This window comes from Eptesicus fuscus, chromosome 16 (assembly GCF_027574615.1).
Source record: "Eptesicus fuscus isolate TK198812 chromosome 16, DD_ASM_mEF_20220401, whole genome shotgun sequence".
NCBI lineage: Eukaryota > Metazoa > Chordata > Mammalia > Chiroptera > Vespertilionidae > Eptesicus > Eptesicus fuscus.
This window is the reverse complement of record NC_072488.1, coordinates 31237592-31256403: the sequence shown is the minus strand read 5'-3', so window position 1 is coordinate 31256403 and position 18812 is coordinate 31237592. Positions and strand designations below refer to the sequence as shown.

Sequence of the window (18812 nt, the reverse complement as noted above, 5' to 3'; positions counted from 1 at the left end):
GAGCAAATCTGAGAACTTTTCTTCAATGGCTTAAAAAAAAAAAAGCAACTGGATATAAACAAGGAATCATATAGGCCAGATGTAGTAGCCAGACTCCAAGATGGTACCCAATGATTCCAGTCTCCCGAAAGTCACATATTTGTACCAGGGTTGGTCTGCATGACCAACAGAATAGGGCAGAAGTGATGACACATCACTTCTTTAATTACATTATAACATACTGGGTTCTGTCTCTCTCTCTCTTTCTCTCTCTCTCTCATCACTTCTTAGGGAAGCCAACTGCCATGTCATGAGAAACCCATAGGCGGATCCATATGACAAGGAACTGAAGCCTCCAGCCAACAGCCATATAAGTGAACTTGGAGGTGGATTGTCCAGACACAGTGAAGCCTCAGATGACCACAGCCTTGTGAGAGACTCTGAGACAGAGCCACTCAGCTAAGTTCTGCCTAGAGTCCTGTCACACAGAAGCTGGGATAATAAAGGTTTACTGCTGACCTACTAAGTTTGGGGGTAATTTGTTATACTGCAAGAGATAACTCATACACCTGAGGAATTGTCTTGCAACTAAGAACACCAGACTGAAGGTAAAGAGAGGGCTATGAGGATGGTGGAGAAATAGAATGGAGCTCCAGCCCTAATTAATTCACCTCTGAAGCTTACTCTACCTCCAGTTCTTATCAGTTACATAAGCCAATAAATAAATGCCCTTTATTTTTAAGCCCATTTGAGTTAGGTTTTCCAGTACTAACAAAGAAAAGTAGGCCGATGCAGAATTTATTTGGGAGGACACAATGCTCCCATATGTGACTTCCAAACTTCCCTGATCTCTGCCTGTTTGCTCATGTGGCAGCCCTTTAGTCTCTGCCCACTTTACTCTTATCCATCCTTCATAGCACTGCTCAAGCCTCACTTTTTCTGATCTGATGACTACTGCAAGAGGGTGTCTAGGTAAAATTCATATGGTTCTATAGCTGTCATTTCTGTTCATTTGGCACTTGTCATACACTGTCCTATCTTTGATGAATATATGTTTATCAAGATAGTAACATCCTTGAAAATCGGGACCATATTTATATACTTTTAATCCCTATGTTATTTACCATAGGAGGCACTCATTAAATGTTGACTGAATCTATCAGTCAGAATTTCTCATTCAAAAGTGAACTACCCGGCTTAGAATTACAGATATTCATTCTGGCTGGTCAGATGCCAAGATACCTCCTGTGGCTAAAGGAAAAATCAAAAGAAAGAAAGGGGTTGCTTTTTTCGCTGGCCCATATTTTTCAACTTCATCCTTTGACATGCAATAATGGAGAATTTTAAAGATACTACTTGGTTCCCGACAATATCATCCCATAAAACTTTCTGTATATTTGAAAAGGAGGCAAAGCTCTCCAGGTTAGTAAATACATTTTTGAAGCATGTGATATCCATTCTAAACAGCCTGAACTCAGTAGAGTACAAACTAAAATGTCTTTTTCCCCCCAAATTACTACCTTAATGTTGCTCTGCTGAACCTTCCTTTCCTATCCTTCACAACATTGTGGGCAGCTCCTACAGCCTTGGAATGACTGCATTCTAAGAAGGCCAGTCCAACTTAAAACTTCATTTTCAGCTCCTGCCTTGCTCTATCTCAGGTACTTATGGCCAAGGCCTAAAATGGGGAAGGGGCTTGGTCTCCTTCACTCCTCCTCCCCTCCCTGCCGAGTGGTGGGCTTGAGGATCCGGGCTTGTAGTAAAAGCAGAGGTAGAAGCAGGACAAATGTCTACTTCAGTGCTGCATTATGGCCTTCTCTCAGCTAATGTTGCCTATTGGCCTCTGTGTGACAGACATCCCAATACTGGGGTACGTGTGTGAAAGTTCTTCAGGGATATGAGAGCCCTCCCCAGGGAAGCCCTTCTAATAACTCCTCAGATGCTACCCTGGAATTGCCCCCTCTTGCGTAGGGTACTGGCAAGTCAGCTCAAGTCCAGCTACTTTCTGTGGGGGCTTCTTGACCCCTGAAAAAACCACACACTGCTGCCATGCCATGAAGTGAGTACAGGCTATTCCACTGCCTCACTTCTCTGTCCCGTTACTGCACTTCAATTACCTGTTCCCTTACACAGGCACTGGTGTGATGACTAAGAAATAAATTATCACTCTCCTCTTTTAATCCTAATCTCCATAGATGGTCCTCCGAGCAGCCCCTCATGGTGAGGCCACAGTACTTTCCATTAGGCCAAAGACTCATGACCCTAACAACACATCCATCACCCCTAGTATAGTCGAAAATTTAAGTGGATTGGGCATGAGGAGTGGTTTAGTCTCAGATGATGATGGTATGTGGAGGGGCAGTGCAAGGGAATGCAGAGTAGGTTTGTCTGACTCTTATTAAATCTTGCTGGTGATGCCTGGTCTCCAGTATTCAGTATATGGGGTACTCAGTACCTCTTTGTCCCAAGTTTTGGCTCCTCATTGCCAACTGCCAACCAAACACTCTGGTACATATGGCAGAGAAAAAGAACCTGATTTATTGGGAAGAACTGGAGTCTTGCCTCTGCTTGTCAGCATTAGCTCTTATAATACTATTACAGTAGTCTTATTCTCCATATTTTCTCATCTGTGAAATGAGAATACTATTTACTTGACCAAGTAGCTTCAAACATAAACAAGCAAAAAATATAGAATCAGATTAATGTTATTCAATATTTGGGTTGTGCGTATAAAAGAGCATTCAATGAAAAAATAAATCAGTTATACCCATTTCTTAGTACTGATATATAATGCCAACTTGTCACATATTATGTATGAGGTAATAGAACTATCATGAGAATTAAATGTGATCATGCATGAGAAGGCCTTAGCATTAAGTGCTCAATTAGTTTTATCCATCATTATTATTATCTCTATGACCTTAGACAAGTCATTTGAGTTCTCTAAGTCTCCATTTCCTCATTTTTAATTGAAGATAATAATAGAGTTCTGAAGATTCTATGAAATCATGTTATCTGGAAGCAATTGTAAATTTCTTTGTAAATGTTAGAATTAATTATCTATGAAATAAGGACAATGGACCTTTAAAATATTTTCCTTTTCTAAAATGCTATGCATTTACTATGTAGTATTAGCCTATATAATAAAAGCCTAATATGCTAAGTGCCCGACCATTCAACCAGTCGCTATGACACACACTGACCACCAGGGGGCAGACGCTCCAACCAGTAGGTTACTAGTAGCTTGCTGCTGGGGTCTGGCCTATTGGGACTGGGTGAGATGGGCCTGACATGCCCTGGAGCCCTCCAGCTGGCCAACCTCCCTTGGTCCCTCCCTGGCCTCTAAAATATTTCTTCCAATTAATTTCCTTTCAGTGTGCACGAATCCATGCACCGGGCCTCTAGTGAAGAAAAATAGAAAATGTTCACTTTTCAACAGGTTGTGTTGTAGTCATTAATAAGTAAAATGAGCAAACACTGCCTCATTCTATCCATGAACTTAGTTTCCACAGAGTGTAAAGGCTGCTCTTCCCTTATACCACACTTTTAATTCTTATCCATTCTCCAAAATGTTTACCTCATCAGTGTGTACATTTCAAGCACCTTCACATAAATTAAAACATTAGGAAATTAGTTAAAATGCAATGGAGCCATAGACAGTTTGGCTCAGTGGATAGAGTGTCAGCCGGCAGACTGAGGGTCCCAGGTTCGATTCCAGTCAAGGGCACAGACCTCGGTTGCAGGTTTGATTCCAATGGATATGTCTCTCTCACATCCATGTTTCTCTCTCTGTCTCTCCCTCTCCCTTCCACTCTCTCCAAAAATCAATGGAAAAGTAACCTTGAGTGAGGATTAACAACAACAACAACAACAAATGCAATGGAAAACTACCAAATAATCAGCCAATAAAATATTCCAATTCCTGACATCTGAAATCCTGGTGGGAAATTTTCTTTCTTCCATCTTGCCTTCAAATGTGAACACTAATCATGGAAATTCCAAATCTTTCTATATCCCTTGCTTAAATAAGGTAGGAAGTATATTCCAAAACGAAAGGTTTTTTTAAAATAATCTATTTAATTTACATTCATTGGTAAGTCTGTCAAAAATATCTTGCATCAGCCAATTGAAATTTAGAAGAAATATCAATTTAAGTTTCTGTTGTCATAACTTACCACGAAATTGAAGAAAACTTTACTATGTCTGCTTTAAGGAATGAAATAGTAGTTAATGAGTTCCTGCTATTTAAGATATTTCGACTCACAATTATTTTTAATTATTAAACTCTGAAACAGGAGATTCTCTTGGGAACAGAATTGATTTCAAGTTTGAAAGTTGGAGCCTCTGTGCAACTTTGCAAGTGGCTCTATTTATCAAATCAAGCAAAATATCTTCTGAAAGATCTGCCATACTTAATTTGAGAAGTATTTTCATATTATTGTTTTATGTGATATATGAAATTCCCTGGGAGAGAAGCAGAGCAGATAAGGAAAATGTGGCTCAGTGAAGGCCAGTGAGTTGTTCACACGAACTGGCAGAACAGAAAGATGAGTGTAGGTCTCTTGTTTCTCATCCCAGGGATCCTGCAACCAAAACAGACTGCTTCAGAAATACACAGAGACCTCTGAAGTCCTGAGAGAACATGTCTCCTATCATCAATAAGTTAAAACCATGACAGTTAAAATCAGCCATTCAGCTCTAGCCAGCTTGGCTCAGTGGATAGAGCGTCAACCTGTGGGCTGAAGGGTCATGGGTTCGATTTCAGTCAAGGGCATATGCCCGCCTTGTGGGCTCGATCCCCAGTGGGGGCATGCAGGAGGCAGCCAATCAATGATTCTCTCTCATTTTTGATGTTTCTATTTCTCATTCCCTCTCCCTTCCTCTCTGAAATCAATAAAAATATATTTTTAAAAAATCAGCCATTCAAAATGATTATATCTAGCATGGGAAAATGTTTACGACCTTTTTCATGTACGCATTTACTCATTCAAAAACTATTTGTTGTGGGCACACTATGTGTCCAGCATTGTGCTGACACTTGGAATGAGGTCGTGAGTAAACCAGACATGGTTCCTACTCTCCTGGAGCTTACAGTTTAGTCATGAACTGTAGCTTACAGATTAGTCACAAAATCACATGAGTAAATATATCAGTATGAACTGGAAAAATGCTGTCCAGCGTGAGCACAACATGCTTTAAAAGTGTCTAACAGAGAGACCTAGCTTCATCTGAAACATCAGGGAGGGCTGGGATAGGAGGAAGAGGCGGGGATATAAGGAGCATCCCAGGCCACAGAAAGATATGCCAGGCCAGAGGATCACACCTATAGAAGACCTGAGGCAGGAAGGATAATTGATCATGATAGCAATTTTATATAAGCAAAGGGGGAAATCTACCCAGAAATAACACTTAAATATTAATGATGTTTTCTTTTGGAGAGGAATTGGCAATGTTCATTTTGTCATTTATGCTTTATTGAATGTTCCAAATGTTTTGCAATTAAAAATATAAGCTTATTGATCGGGGGGGGGGAGGGGAGGAGGGGGGACAGTCAGCCTAAAGAGAAGGGAAAGAGCTGACCAGAAAATCTGGCCTAAAAGGCTCCTGTGTGAGAAGGAGGGAAACTCAACTGTCCCAGTCACTCCAGGCCAGAAATCCAGGACCTGAAGTGTGAAGCTGAAAGTGAACAATACAAAAACATAATTAGCTTTGGTGATTTAAAAAGTCCCAGAATACTTAAAGTATATAAAGCTATGAATAAAAAGGAACTAATGTGCATTGAGCCCTCTTATGTTCCGAGCACTGTCCTATACTCTTTATTGCATTTCTTAGGACAGTAAAATAAGATAATGGTGCTTTATTTCCACAATTTACCCTCTAATTGTATTCCTTTCTTTCACACTGACCCTATTAGATGGTAATCCCCATTTTACAAATTGAGAAAAAAAGTGAAATTTAAAGAGAGATCAAGTAATTTGCTTAAAGTCAGACATCTCTTAGGAGAGAGTTAAGACTAAAAGAAAAGGTCTGTAGCCCTGGCTGGTTTGGCTCAGTAGATAGAGCGTCAGCCTGCAGATCAAAGTGTCCGAGGTTCGATTCCAGTCGAGGGTACATGCCTGGGTTGCTGGCTCAGTCCAACGTGCAGGAGGCAGCCAATCAATGATTCCCTCTCATCATTGATGTTTCTATCTCTCTCTTCCCTTCCCTTGCTCTCTGAAATCAATAAAAGTATTTTTAAAAAAAGAAAAGGTCTGTATAACTCAAAAGAAGTTCCTAAGGCTCCTGTCTCCTGTGTAAATGTGATAGGGATTGTTTATATTAATATTTTCCATAAGAATCGTGAAAAGATATGATTATGTTGCTGTCCAAAGAAGGTAGGATTGTGCTGACAGGATGACAGAAGACCTGTGCAAAGCATAGTATTTTTTTTAATTTACTTCTTTATTGATTTCAGAGAGGAAGAGAGAAGAAAGAGAGACAGAAACATCAGTGATGAGAGAGAATCATTGATAGGCTGCCTCCTGCACACCCCCCATTGGGGATCGAGCCCGCAACCCAGGCATGTGCCCTTGCCGGAATCGAACCTGGGACCCTTCAGTCCACAGGCCAACACTCTATCCACTGAGCCAAGCCAAGTAAGGCAAATCATAGTATTCTTAAACACTTATATAATGCCAGGGACAGTTCTAATTGAATTAGAAATCTTGTCTAATTTAATCCTCATAACAACACTATAAGATAGCATTATTATTATCCGCAGTTTGCAGATAAGGAAACTGGGTTACAGGGAACTGTTATTTGAAGCAGGCAAGGTAGACCCAGAATCTGTAAGCCTAACTCCCAAGCTATACTTCATTCCTAAACTCTTAACTGACTCCCTTGATCCCATCTAAAGTATATGATCTATTTCTAAAACTTCTTTCCATGCGCTGGTGGATCCTACTTAGATCAGTGAAAGACAAATTCCTTCAGAAGCTTGAAGCAGGTAGAAAACTGCTCTGACATTGACTACCATTTGCCTAAGAGTCTGAGACCTATTCTGCAAAGAAATCTGCTGCTGATTCTCAGAGGGGGGACTAGACCATAACTCTGAGGCTCTGCTTGCCCAAAGCAGCTTGTCTTGTAAAAACAAAGTGTCTAGCCTAGTGGTTCTCAAACTGTAGTGTACATCAGAATCACCCAGAGAACTTGTTAAAACACAGATTGCTGGGCTCCACAGCCAGAAATTCTGATTCAGTAGGTTTGGGGTGGGGCTCAAGAATTGGCATTCTAACAAGTTCCCAGGTGATGCTGATGTTGCTGGTGGGGAGACTTTGAAAACCACTGGCACAGCCTAATAGGAGGCAGGACTGTCCTGGGAAGCAGGACTCAAATGAGTGTCAGCACTTTGCATCCAAGCCCTGAAACTGAGTGTTCCTATCATCTGGCCCCAGCCCACCCTCAATAACCTGGTTCCAGAGTAGGTGGATGAGTTAGAGAAGTAACCGTGACTCTCCAACCTGCAATAAACCAGAACTGTGTTTGCTGAAAAACAAAAACAATTTTTGGGTGTGGAATTTGGGGGGGCCGGGGGGGGTTGTTGTTGTTTGTTTAGGAGTACTGATGTAACTTGGGTAGCTGTTTGTAATCTGAAAGGAAAAACAAGATATATTCAAGCTTTAAAGCACGGAGTAATATTAACCCCAAAATCTCTAACAAAGTTCAGCTACAAATACAAAGATTTCATTTTACATTTTTCTTTCCACTATATTTTATTGTAATTTTTAAAAATTAATCTTTATTGTTGAGATAATTACAGATATCCCTCTTTTGCCCCCCATAGCTCCCCTCCACCCAGTTCCCATCCTGCTCTAGGCCCTTGCCACCCTATTGTCTGTGTCCATAGGTCAGTGGTCGGCAAACTCATTAGTCAACAGAGCCAAATATCAACAGTACAACGATTGAAATTTCTTTTAAGAGCCAAATTTTTTAAACTTAAACTTCTTCTAACGCCACTTCTTCAAAACAGACTCGCCCAGGCCGTGGTATTTTGTGGAAGAGCCATACTCAAGGTGCCAAAGAGCCGCATGTGGCTCTCAAGCCGCAGTTTGCCGACCACGGCCATAGGTAATGCATACATGCATGTAAGATCTTTGTCTAATCTCTTCCTGCACCCCCCCCACTCCCTTCCCTCTGAGAATCATCAGTCTGTTCCATTCCCATGCCCCTGATTCTATTCCATTCACCAGTTTATTCTATTCATCAGATTTTTTATTAATTTGATTTTTAGATTCAATTGTTTATACTGTATATATATATATGTATTTGTTGCCACTTTGTTGTTCATATTTTTTATCTTTACCTTTTTTTTCTTCTTCCTCTTCTTAAAGAATACCCTTCAACATTTCATATAATACTGGTTTGGTGGTGATGAACTCATTTAGTTTCTCCTTGTCTGTGAAGCTCTTCGTCTGACCTTCAATTCTAAAGGATATCCCCCAAAGCTAAGGACGTGACTTAAGTAACACCCGAGCGCCCTCTGGTGGGAACTGATTTCTCCATTATCCAAGCAGGAGTGTTTTACATGCTCAACAATAAATGAAATCACCATTATTTTCTGAACCCTTTGAATTTGATCAATGTTTTGTGTGTTGAGAAAAAATATTAAAAATACATTAACTACAGGAAAGAGATTTTGAAAATCACTGTTATTAAAATAAAAGGAAGATAAATTTTAGATCAGATATTAATCTAAATCAAATCTGTTACTCCTCACATTTTTATCCACTAGCTTTGGCTCCATTGATGATTATTGCCTAAATCAACTAATTATTATGATGATGACACAAAACATGTTTACTTACATTATAGATTCCAAAGCACCAGAACAACATGTTAATACACAAAACTATGATTCTGGTGAACTCTTGAATATTTTGCTGGTCTCACTTGAAAATGCCAATGACTTTTGTAGAAGTCACCAGCCTTCTTTCCATTTACTTGACATTTTGTAAAGCTATCTTATATATTTTGTAAAGTGTCCTCACTCATGGCATAGATCTCTCTGGATTCATAGTACATACTATAAGTTTAGAGCCAGGACTAAGGGATTCAGCTCAGAACATCTCTAAAATATTAAGTCCAACAGGTAATCTCTAGCACTGGCATGGTTGCTAATAACCACTAGTGCTCATTCTCACAACACACATAGGACATAAATGTGATCAATAGTTTAATAATTTAATTGTGATAGGGAGCTAATGCTGAGTGAGTAGAGAAAATGTATACAAAGCATAGCACTCAGGCACTTTGCTGGAATGGCTGACTACTCTGTTGGCATGTCCAATATTTATTTAACTGATTATTTGTTTGCTCTTATGTTTATGTTTGGTGTTTGCAAGGTGTGCTCAAGCAAAATTGCCAGGTCAAAGCCAAAAACTAAAGAGGAAAATGAGCCTTATAAGTGAGTGGAATGTAAAGAAAATGAAGACATTTGCTTTTTTGGCTTTATTATAATTTATTATTTTAGCATTTAATAACTGAATGTACTTATATTCAAAATTCCTGTATTTATGACATCCCTGCAGCAAAAATAACTTGGTTATTGCCAATCTAACTCTCTAACCCTTCATTTCCTTTTTTATTGAAACAGTTGTTTTAATAATATACTTTAAGTAGTGAAAAGCATCTTAGGAATGATACTATTGAGTTCCAGCAGAATATTTGGTCTGGTTGACCAAATGCAGCTTACAGACTACAGGGGAAGGAAATTATTGAACAACATCAACATGACCAAACCAGTTTAGACCTCCATCATTTCATATCTGGATTTCTCCAATACCCTCCTAAAACATAAGTGAGCATGGCTCTTTAGAAAACTTAAAGCAGCTAATATGGCTGGAAGCCCTCATGAAGTTCAAGCTTCCATGAAGTTCCTGTTGCCGCCCTTTTCCCCCCTGTTTGGTGTTTTTTTCCCCCCTCAATCTAGACTATCTTTTCAAAAACTGGGGAAATGAATCTTACATCATCCTATATTCTTCCCATTTCTATTTTTTATAGTATGCAGAATTTTTTTGCCCTCAGTCTCAAAAATAACTTCTTGCAAAGTATTGTCTGTATCTATATTGCAACTCAAAACTAATTATTTATTATTTTTCTTTCCTTCTTGTAACAACATTTCCTTGGGGCAGTGAGAATGCTATACCCTAGTTACTTCCTGAGTAGAGGAGAATGATAAGATTGCAGAAAATGGAAGAGGAATAAATTAGTATCTCAAAATATAATCTCACTATATTTGTATGTTTCTTTGAAAATTTCACAAGAGAGAACAGAGTCTTCTATATCATTTGAACTCCCCATAGCACATAGCTCAAGAATTTATATTAGGCCAAATCTGCATGGCCATGTTCTCCTATTTTCTACAATTAAGTAAAATAATAAATGTGAAAACAGTATAGTCCCTATACCCAACAGACTCTATAATAAATTATTGTTGAAACTGAACCCTAATACTTTGAGTACCAATTTGAAATTCCCCTCTTCATCAAAGGGGCTAACAATCTGAATGTGTACAGAATTTAAGGATTGAAGTATGACCTTCTTAATAATTAATACAACCAAACTTTACAAAAGTGAAAAACTAAAATTTTCCAGAAGAAAATATTGGGGGAATAGGAAGAGTAAAACTTATATGGAGAGAGTAGAGCAAACCAACTATGAAAAATTAAAGTAAACTAAGTATCTAAGGCCAAAACCAAGTTAAAGGAGGCCTAATGAGAACTAGGCAGAGGCCTAAAAGAGCACATATGCCCTCTTCACCTTGGTATTGCTTTGTTGGGAGTCCATGTGAGTCTGTATTTAAAGGGCAAAAAATTGTGCAGTTATTTGCTATAGAAATTTCTGTGTTTTCTCACATAATGGTATAGACTCTATATATGACTTTTGGTAACGAGAATTATGTATATTGGAAGCAGGAAATAAAACCATAGGAATTTTTTAAAGGAAGAGAAAATGCAAATGTGAATGTCCAAACAGAAGTTTTGTGAACTTATTAATTTTGAAACTGAACCCTAATACTTTGAGTACCAATACTATATGAAAGACTGAAAAAGACAATAAAATGTTAAAATTAATATTACTGCACAACTTCAAAGCCCCTCTCTTCAATTGATTGTTGCATGTGGATAACCACAAAGAGGGAAGTTTTCTTTTAAATGTAAACATTTCAAGGAATAACACATGACCTTGAACATCATCTCTTTAAAAAAGAACAAGCTGTGAGGACAGAGGCTTGTGATTTTAATGAGGGTTAACAATGATCATGTAAAGCTACTTTGCACACAATAGTTCATTTATTAGCAACAGCTCATGCCTGTCTGCAAAGCCACTTGTTTCATATCCAAAACACAGTAAGTGTGTTTTAATACAAAACCATAAGTCACTTCAAGACATTCTAAATTTGGATCAACATTATAATCTTATGCAGTGAGCAAAAACTCAAATGTATGGATTACTTCTCTCCTGATCAGTCTTTTGTATGAATTTTCAAAGGGAGGAGGAGAAAATTGGGTGAGAGATGGCTTGACATTGTCCCTGAGCAAACCCCAAAATCAGATCAAAGACGTAATTATTCTGTTAAGAAAACACAGAACAAATTCAAGAAGCAAGAGAAAATGTTAATATGGTCTGAAATTCCTACTTGTATCATCAACCAAAAACAACTCTAAAAATATCCTCCAAATTTTAATCCACATTAATTACAAACACAGTTAATATAAACCGTGATGGTCTGAGCTAATTTGATAGAGCATACAATGCAGTGCTGGCAAGGTCAGGCTTTTGTGCTCAATTACTGTTCCTTCATGCTGACTTTAAAGAAACTGTTTTGAGAGAAGGAAGAATGATCCCACTATCCCAACATGAATATTTAAATAACAATCCAGTGGGAGCTGCATTTAGTCAGAACCCTAAAGATACACAAATACATACATAAAAGTCTCTATGTAAATTGGTTCTATTCATCACAATTCTGTAAAACATTCTCTGAGACAGTTTGTGACAATGAATGAAGGTATCAGGACTGTGGTCAGTACAGAAAAAATCCCTCCACTAGAAAAAATGACAATGACTAGAGGTGGTAGAAGTAACAAATACCCATAATGGTGATTGGAAATATGACTGTCTTGACATTTATTTATTAATAAATAAAAAATAGGTTTACAGTTGTGAGTATGTGAAACAGAGTTTATTCTTGTATTATCATTTACTAATTATTGTATTATTTTCCACATGAACAACTGTAAACCTACTTTTGCCCCACCCTGTATTATAACACCTTATTTCTATGTACCAGGGACTATGCTTAGCTCCATAAAAATAAGATTGCATTTAAATCTGCATAACAACCCTAAGAGGTAACTATTATTATTATTATTATTTTACAAATGAGAAATCTGAGGCATAGAAAGGGTAAGCAATTCACCAAGAGTAACATGTTTAAGAGGTGGCAGAGGTGAGTTTCAAACCTAAATAATCTCATTCCAGAGGCAACATTTTTAACCACGATGAAATACCCACTGCCACATTCATCTCCAAAGATGAAATAATGGCTATATGAATTAATCAACAAAGTGGAAGGACAGACATAGATTGTACCATTAGTCAGCCTGGAGAATTAAGAAGGGATAGTATTGAATCTGAGACCTGATTGACACATGGGAGGGAATGTGGGCCAAGCACAGAGAATCGTACATGCAAAGACACAGGCAGGAGACAGGGTGGTATGTTAGAGGAAAACAGGTAGTTCAGTTTACTTGGAATATAAAATGAGGAGAGGGAAGAAAGGAAATAAGATATTAAGTTGAAATTGATGAGGCAAAATAGGAAAGGCTTATAGTCCACACAAAGCAGTTTCAATTTTATCCTGTAGCATGAAGATTTAAGAAGCCATTGAAGAAATGTAATCAGGATGGAGACACAATTAGGTTTGTGATTTAGAAAGATCCCTCTGGCAATGATGAAGAGCTATCTTTCTTAAAGTTGAGTATGCTACATTCTTTCAAGAGAAAAAATTTTCATGGACCCTCTGTGTTCACTGATACTTTTCATTATGTTATTTAAATGTGTACATATATTACAAGACATAAAAACTCCTTATATGTTGTCTAAACCAAACTACAAGCCAAATTAAATTTTAATTAATAATAATTTAATGTAATAATGTTTTATTTAAAGTTGCTACTCAGAGAGTAACTATTTTGATGCAAGTTCATTGCATTAAAATAAACAGAAAAGAAGAGCTAAGAAACATTGCCTGTGGATTTAAATTGGATCGCCTTTAATGTCCTTCAAGAGTTATAGGTAAAGAAATTTCTTTTAAATTATATTTTGTCTGTCAAGCTATACTTGGAAGAACTCTGCTTCTAGAATGTGACATCCCAGATCAGACCTTGGAGATCATGCTGCAGTAGTTACAATCACAAGAATTTAAACTTGTAATATTTTTGTTTCTCTATTAATCTTAAAATGTTTAATATAAAGGTAGCTTGAATCGTCTGTATGACTACTTCATAAAAGTCTACCATAAGATTTCAGTACACACATTTGCCTTTGAGTTTATGATCCAATTAACACCAATTATTTTGGATTGGTGAGCTTAATGTATAAATGCTGTTTTCCAACATTTCCAACTGGATGAAAGCTAACTGATCCATGGGGATCTGAAGGAAAGAAGATTGTTCGGTATTTCAAACAGAGGGAACCAGAGGGAAAATTAAGAAAAGCTGGGTCAAAGCTGAATCTACCATTTATTAAGTGCTGACAATGTGCCAAGTACTGTGATAAACATCTTACATCCTCTGTCATGTTTAATCTTTACAAAAACCCTATGAGGTTCATATTAATACCCATTTCTACAGATGAGGAAACTGAGGCTTAGAGAGATAGGGATGACAACCAGTAAATTACAGCCAAGACTGGGACCACTCAGCACTAACTTCAGGTCTATGCTCTAAAATGATTAGGCAATACTGCCTGAATGAAAATGATTATACAGTATTAAGTACATTACCAAAAGGATATATCTCATTCTTAGTTTATAAATCCAAAGTCATGTTGAATTATGGCAAGTAGATTCTGATTTGTTGTTACCACAGGTTTCAATGGATTGGTCTTGAAAACACTGTTACAACATAAAGTAAAGTCAAAAGTAGAGAAAGAGGCAAAAACTACTTTAACACTAAATATCCATAAATAGAGTTCATTGTAATCCCTTCTAGTATGGAAATTCCAAATCAGTAATAGTAGATCATGAAAGCAAGATGTCAAGGAGCTGCTTTATCACCAAATCATTTGTCTGTTTGGAGTTCAACATTTTTAGTTCTTAAAGTCATATTTGAGTGTGTGTTGGGTTTTGTTGTTCCAATTTGTTTTGGGAAAGAGTGTTATAACCTTAAAAGAAAAATATGACCCTCATAATAGAAAAACAATCATTGGTTCATTCAATGAACCACATAAAGATTTTCCTATAGACTGGATTAGGAGGGGGTGGAAGAAATTTATCCACTCGCTAAATATTTATCAAATTCAACTTTCAAAAATATTTTTTTCATTTTCCAAAATTGAGTTGGCTTAGCAAATATTAACATTTGACCAAGAGGAGCAGAGAAATACTAACAATGAAAGTAAAGATGAATCAGAAATTATGATATAAAGGTATCTAAAATGATATAGGTCGATGAGAAATTAACTTACTAGGAATAAATGAACACAAAGCTTTGCAGCAATATATTTGTTCTGTGAAACTTACAAAATGAAACCAGGGCACAGTGGGGAGAGAGATATCGTTGCACCACACAAGTTCCCCTAATTCTCAGCTCAAAGAAGCCAAATAACAATAATATGTTTTCTGATTACTTCTATTATTATTCTATATTTACTCTATGTATTAAATACATTATTCTAGAACTTTCTTTTAAACTATGATGGCAAAAGAAAACACCAAGCATTATTTTTCTAATTGCCTTTCATTGGCAGATAGTGAGAGGCCGGCAGGATCGCATTCTCAGAGGTTTGACCCTCTATGGTTTTCGTAGAAAGTAGCCAAATTATTCCAGTCCCCTGCGTTCCCCCAGCACTACGGAAACGAAACTGGAACAGGCTCCGCCCGCCGTCCGAAAGTGAGCCAATCAGAACGCAGCCCGGGCTGATCGCGTGCTGGGTGTCATGGCGGCCTGCAGGCATTGCTGCTCGTGCCTCCGGCTCCGGCCGCTGGGCGATAGTCCCCTCCGTCTGCCAGGGCGGGATCGGGCACTCACCCAGTTGCAGGTGCGAGCACTATGGAGTGGCGCCAGGTCCCGTACCGTGGCCGTGGACTTAGGCAACAGGTAAGGGACGACGTGCGTTTTCTGCTCTTTCACAGGCATTCTGTCCGGTCAGCAACTAGTACATTCATCTCCCTGGATAGGAATCTGGCAACCCTAGCCTCTTTTCCCTCTGTTCACCCCAAACCTAAATGCCAAGTTCCCCTTTCCGGTTTGGAGTCTGTCTCCCGGCACCCTCACTCTTCCCTCCCTGTCTCAGCCTCATGTCCTTTGCTTCTTGGTCCTCCCTCTTACCCTGTTCCGGGCTTCCTTCCTTCAGCTGAGTCTGACCACCTGACTCCATTCTCTTTAATTTCGGGGACTCCTGGACTCTGAAATATAAAACATTCCACCTCAGGATAATGAGCTCACATCGTCCAATCCTAAAAACGTGGCCAGTATGACCCTAGTTATGAAGGGAAAGTAAACGTAAGTTTATTGAACACCAGCTATATGCTACACTTTTTAAACCTGTAGTAAAGGTACTCTTACACCCATTTTTATAGTTAAGAAAACAGAGATTCAGAAATGGTCAACAAAGCTAGTACTATGAGACTTAAGTGGATTTTGAACTTGTATTTCTGTTACAAAGCCCCTACTTTTTCCAGGGATCCTTTTGCCAGAATTGAGATCTAAAATCACTTTTTAAAAATTGTGTTTGAATAATTTTTGAAATAAATGAAACTGCTGTTTATTTACTGCACAAACACACACATTTTTTACATGTACTTTTAAAAAAAAATTTTTTTTTGCCCTACTTAATATAAAAAGCCAGAACATCTGGCTTTGAATCCACGCCTTCCTCCTTAACTTATTGAATGACTGATCTTGAACAAATTACTTCACCACTTTTTTATTTCACAAAACGAGGAGACTGGGCTAGATCAGGAGTCTGTAAACTTTTTTCTGTAAGGAACTAGATAGTAATTACTTTAGACTTTGTGGGCTGCATACTGCCTGTCACATATTCGTGAGAGAGAGAAAGGGTATGTTTACAAACCCTTCAAAAATGTAAAAGCACATTCTTAGCTGAAAGACTGTACAGAAACAGGCTATAGTTTGTTGACCTCTACACTAGATGATCTATAAGGCTCTTCCACCTCTGGCATTCTTTGATCCTGATTTTTTGAGGGAGAGGTTATCTCTTCAATTCTTCAAGGACTGAACATTCTTCTCTGAAGAAATTATCCTGAACAGTAGATTCAACAGATACCTATTATGGGCTAAGCACTCAGACTCAAAGCAACAAAATCAGCCCCTGCCCTCCAAATTTTTCATAAATGATCATTTGTCAACCTAGAACTCTTTTGTAGCTAGTTCTTTTTAAACCTGTATCATGTGTTGTAACAACTAGATTCATAATTATCACTACTGCTGAGTAAGTACTTTTTTTATCTTTGTTATAAGTTTGTTGTTTGCAGCATATAGTATGTGACTGCTATGTACCATGCACCTTATATAGTATGTGTGTGTGTGTATGTGTGATTTTTTAATATCCTCACCCCAGGTTATGTTTATTGATTTGAGAGAGAGAGAAAGGGGGAGAGGGAGAGAAACATTGATGTGAGAGAAACATTGTTTCAGTTGCCTCTAGTATACTCCCCAACCAAGGATTGAACCTGAGAGTGTACGGGACAACGTTCCAACCAACTGAGCCACCTGGCCCGGGCCATGAACTTTATATTTGTTATCATATGAATTTACAATATCTGAGGAGGTTTTATATTATTGTGAGTATTTTTCACATGTATTTAATATTCACAGTAACCTTTGAGGCAACTGTTTAATTTTCATTTCAATAAGCTTCTATTGAACATCAACTATATACAGGGCTTTTGTATGAGGAACTAAGGTAAGCACAGGTTTAGTCCTGGGAAAATCACTGTGGGAAAGGTATGAACAGGTGCTAAGGGAACACAGGCATATTTATCACATGCTAAAACTTGCCATTGAGGGTGAATCTTGAAGGGCAAGGAGAAAGGAGCAGAGAAAATGGCAAGTGCATTTGCAGAGGTGAGAAAGTGCATTTGAGTAGCTACAAATAACTTACTGTGGATGGAGCAAAAAGTGAAATGTGAGTTTAGCAAATGACATAGGCAGAGGCCAAACCATAAAGGTGGTTTGTTTGTTTAGTTTTTTATTACTGATTTTTCTGGTAGATTTTTGCGGAAAATGTTTCTAAAAATGTTCTTTAAACCTCTCTCCCTGTATTTCTACTTTCTGTGGCAGATGGCTCCTCTCTTCTCACTTCCTGAGCTACATTGCTATGTATTCCCACTCTTCTCTCCACCAATAGGATCTCCTTGCTCATCTTACTCTTTTTATTATTTATTTCTTCAAAAGTATTTTTTGATTAGGTATTCACTCACGTGGTTCAACATTTAAAAAGCTCAGCCCTGGCCGGTTTGGCTCAGTGGATAGAGCGTCGGCCTGCGGACTCAAGGGTCCCAGGTTCGATTCCGGTCAAGGGCATGTACCTTGGTTGCGGGCACATCCCCAGTAGGGGGTGTGCAGGAGGCAGCTGATCGATGTTTCTCTCTCATCGATGTTTCTAACTCTCTATCCCTCTCCCTTCCTCTCTGTGAAAAATCAATAAAATATATTAAAAAAAAATAATAATAAAAAAAAAAAATAAATAAAAAGCTCAAAAATCTCCTTCCCATATAGTTCCCATATAGCCAGCCAGGTCCAATTCACAGAAGCCACTGGGTGTGTGTGTGTGTGGGTGTGTGTGTGTGTGTGTGTGTGTACTATGATAGAATGTTTCATGGGTCTGAACATCTTCCTAAGTATCTTCAGGAATCACTGAGTTGGTTGACTTCACAATACTTTTATGAATTAGGGCTCTGACAAGTTTTACTGCTCTCTTTCAAGCCCTCAGTGACCTCTTTTTGTACTCTCTGCAGAATCTGGGAAATAATGCTGACAATGCTGCCTATTTCATGCACAGAGATGGGCAAAGTAGGTTTACAGTTGTGAGTACATGAAACAGTTTATTCTTATATTATTAGTTATTGTATTATTTATTTGTATTACAACTGTAAACCTACTTTTACCCACCCCAGTATATAAGATAGCTTTATCAAGATATAATTCCCATACATACAATTTACCCATTTAGAATGTACAATTCAATGGTTTTTAATGCATTAATAGAGATTTGTGACCATCACCATAATCAATTTTAAAACACTTTCATCAACTAAAAAAATAAATCTCTTATCCATTAGCAGTAATTTCCCATTTGTTCCCAGACCCCACAGCCCTCAGCAATTAATAATCTGCTTTCTGTCTCTATGGATTTGCCTATTCTGGGCATTTCCTATAAATGAAATCAAATGATATATGGTCATTTGTGACTACCTTCTTTCACTTAGCATAATGTTTCCAAGGCTTATCCACATTGTAACATATATTAGTACTTCATTTTTTTTTTTTTTTTTAATGCAGCGGTCGACAACCTTTCAGACCTCAGGGACCACAGTGGTCCACGGA

General features: G+C 38.0%; 1 protein-coding gene and 1 long non-coding RNA gene across 5 annotated transcripts in view; one reads left to right on the top strand and one right to left on the bottom strand.

The window, feature by feature from the left end:
- Positions 1–18812, bottom strand: part of LOC114230252 (uncharacterized) — a 275275-nt gene that overhangs the window by 208375 nt on the left and 48088 nt on the right. For all 3 annotated transcript variants that reach the window (XR_008558549.1, XR_008558548.1, XR_003616123.2), the window contains exon 3: positions 15573–15649. This is a non-coding gene — a long non-coding RNA (uncharacterized LOC114230252). The remainder of the gene's footprint in view (positions 1–15572; positions 15650–18812) is intronic.
- The window catches only part of PNPT1 (polyribonucleotide nucleotidyltransferase 1), a 42796-nt gene continuing 39164 nt past the window's right edge, over positions 15181–18812 (top strand). For both annotated transcript variants that reach the window (XM_054728170.1, XM_008162111.3), the window contains exon 1: positions 15181–15341. In XM_054728170.1, the coding sequence (XP_054584145.1) occupies positions 15181–15341 (161 nt within the window). The remainder of the gene's footprint in view (positions 15342–18812) is intronic.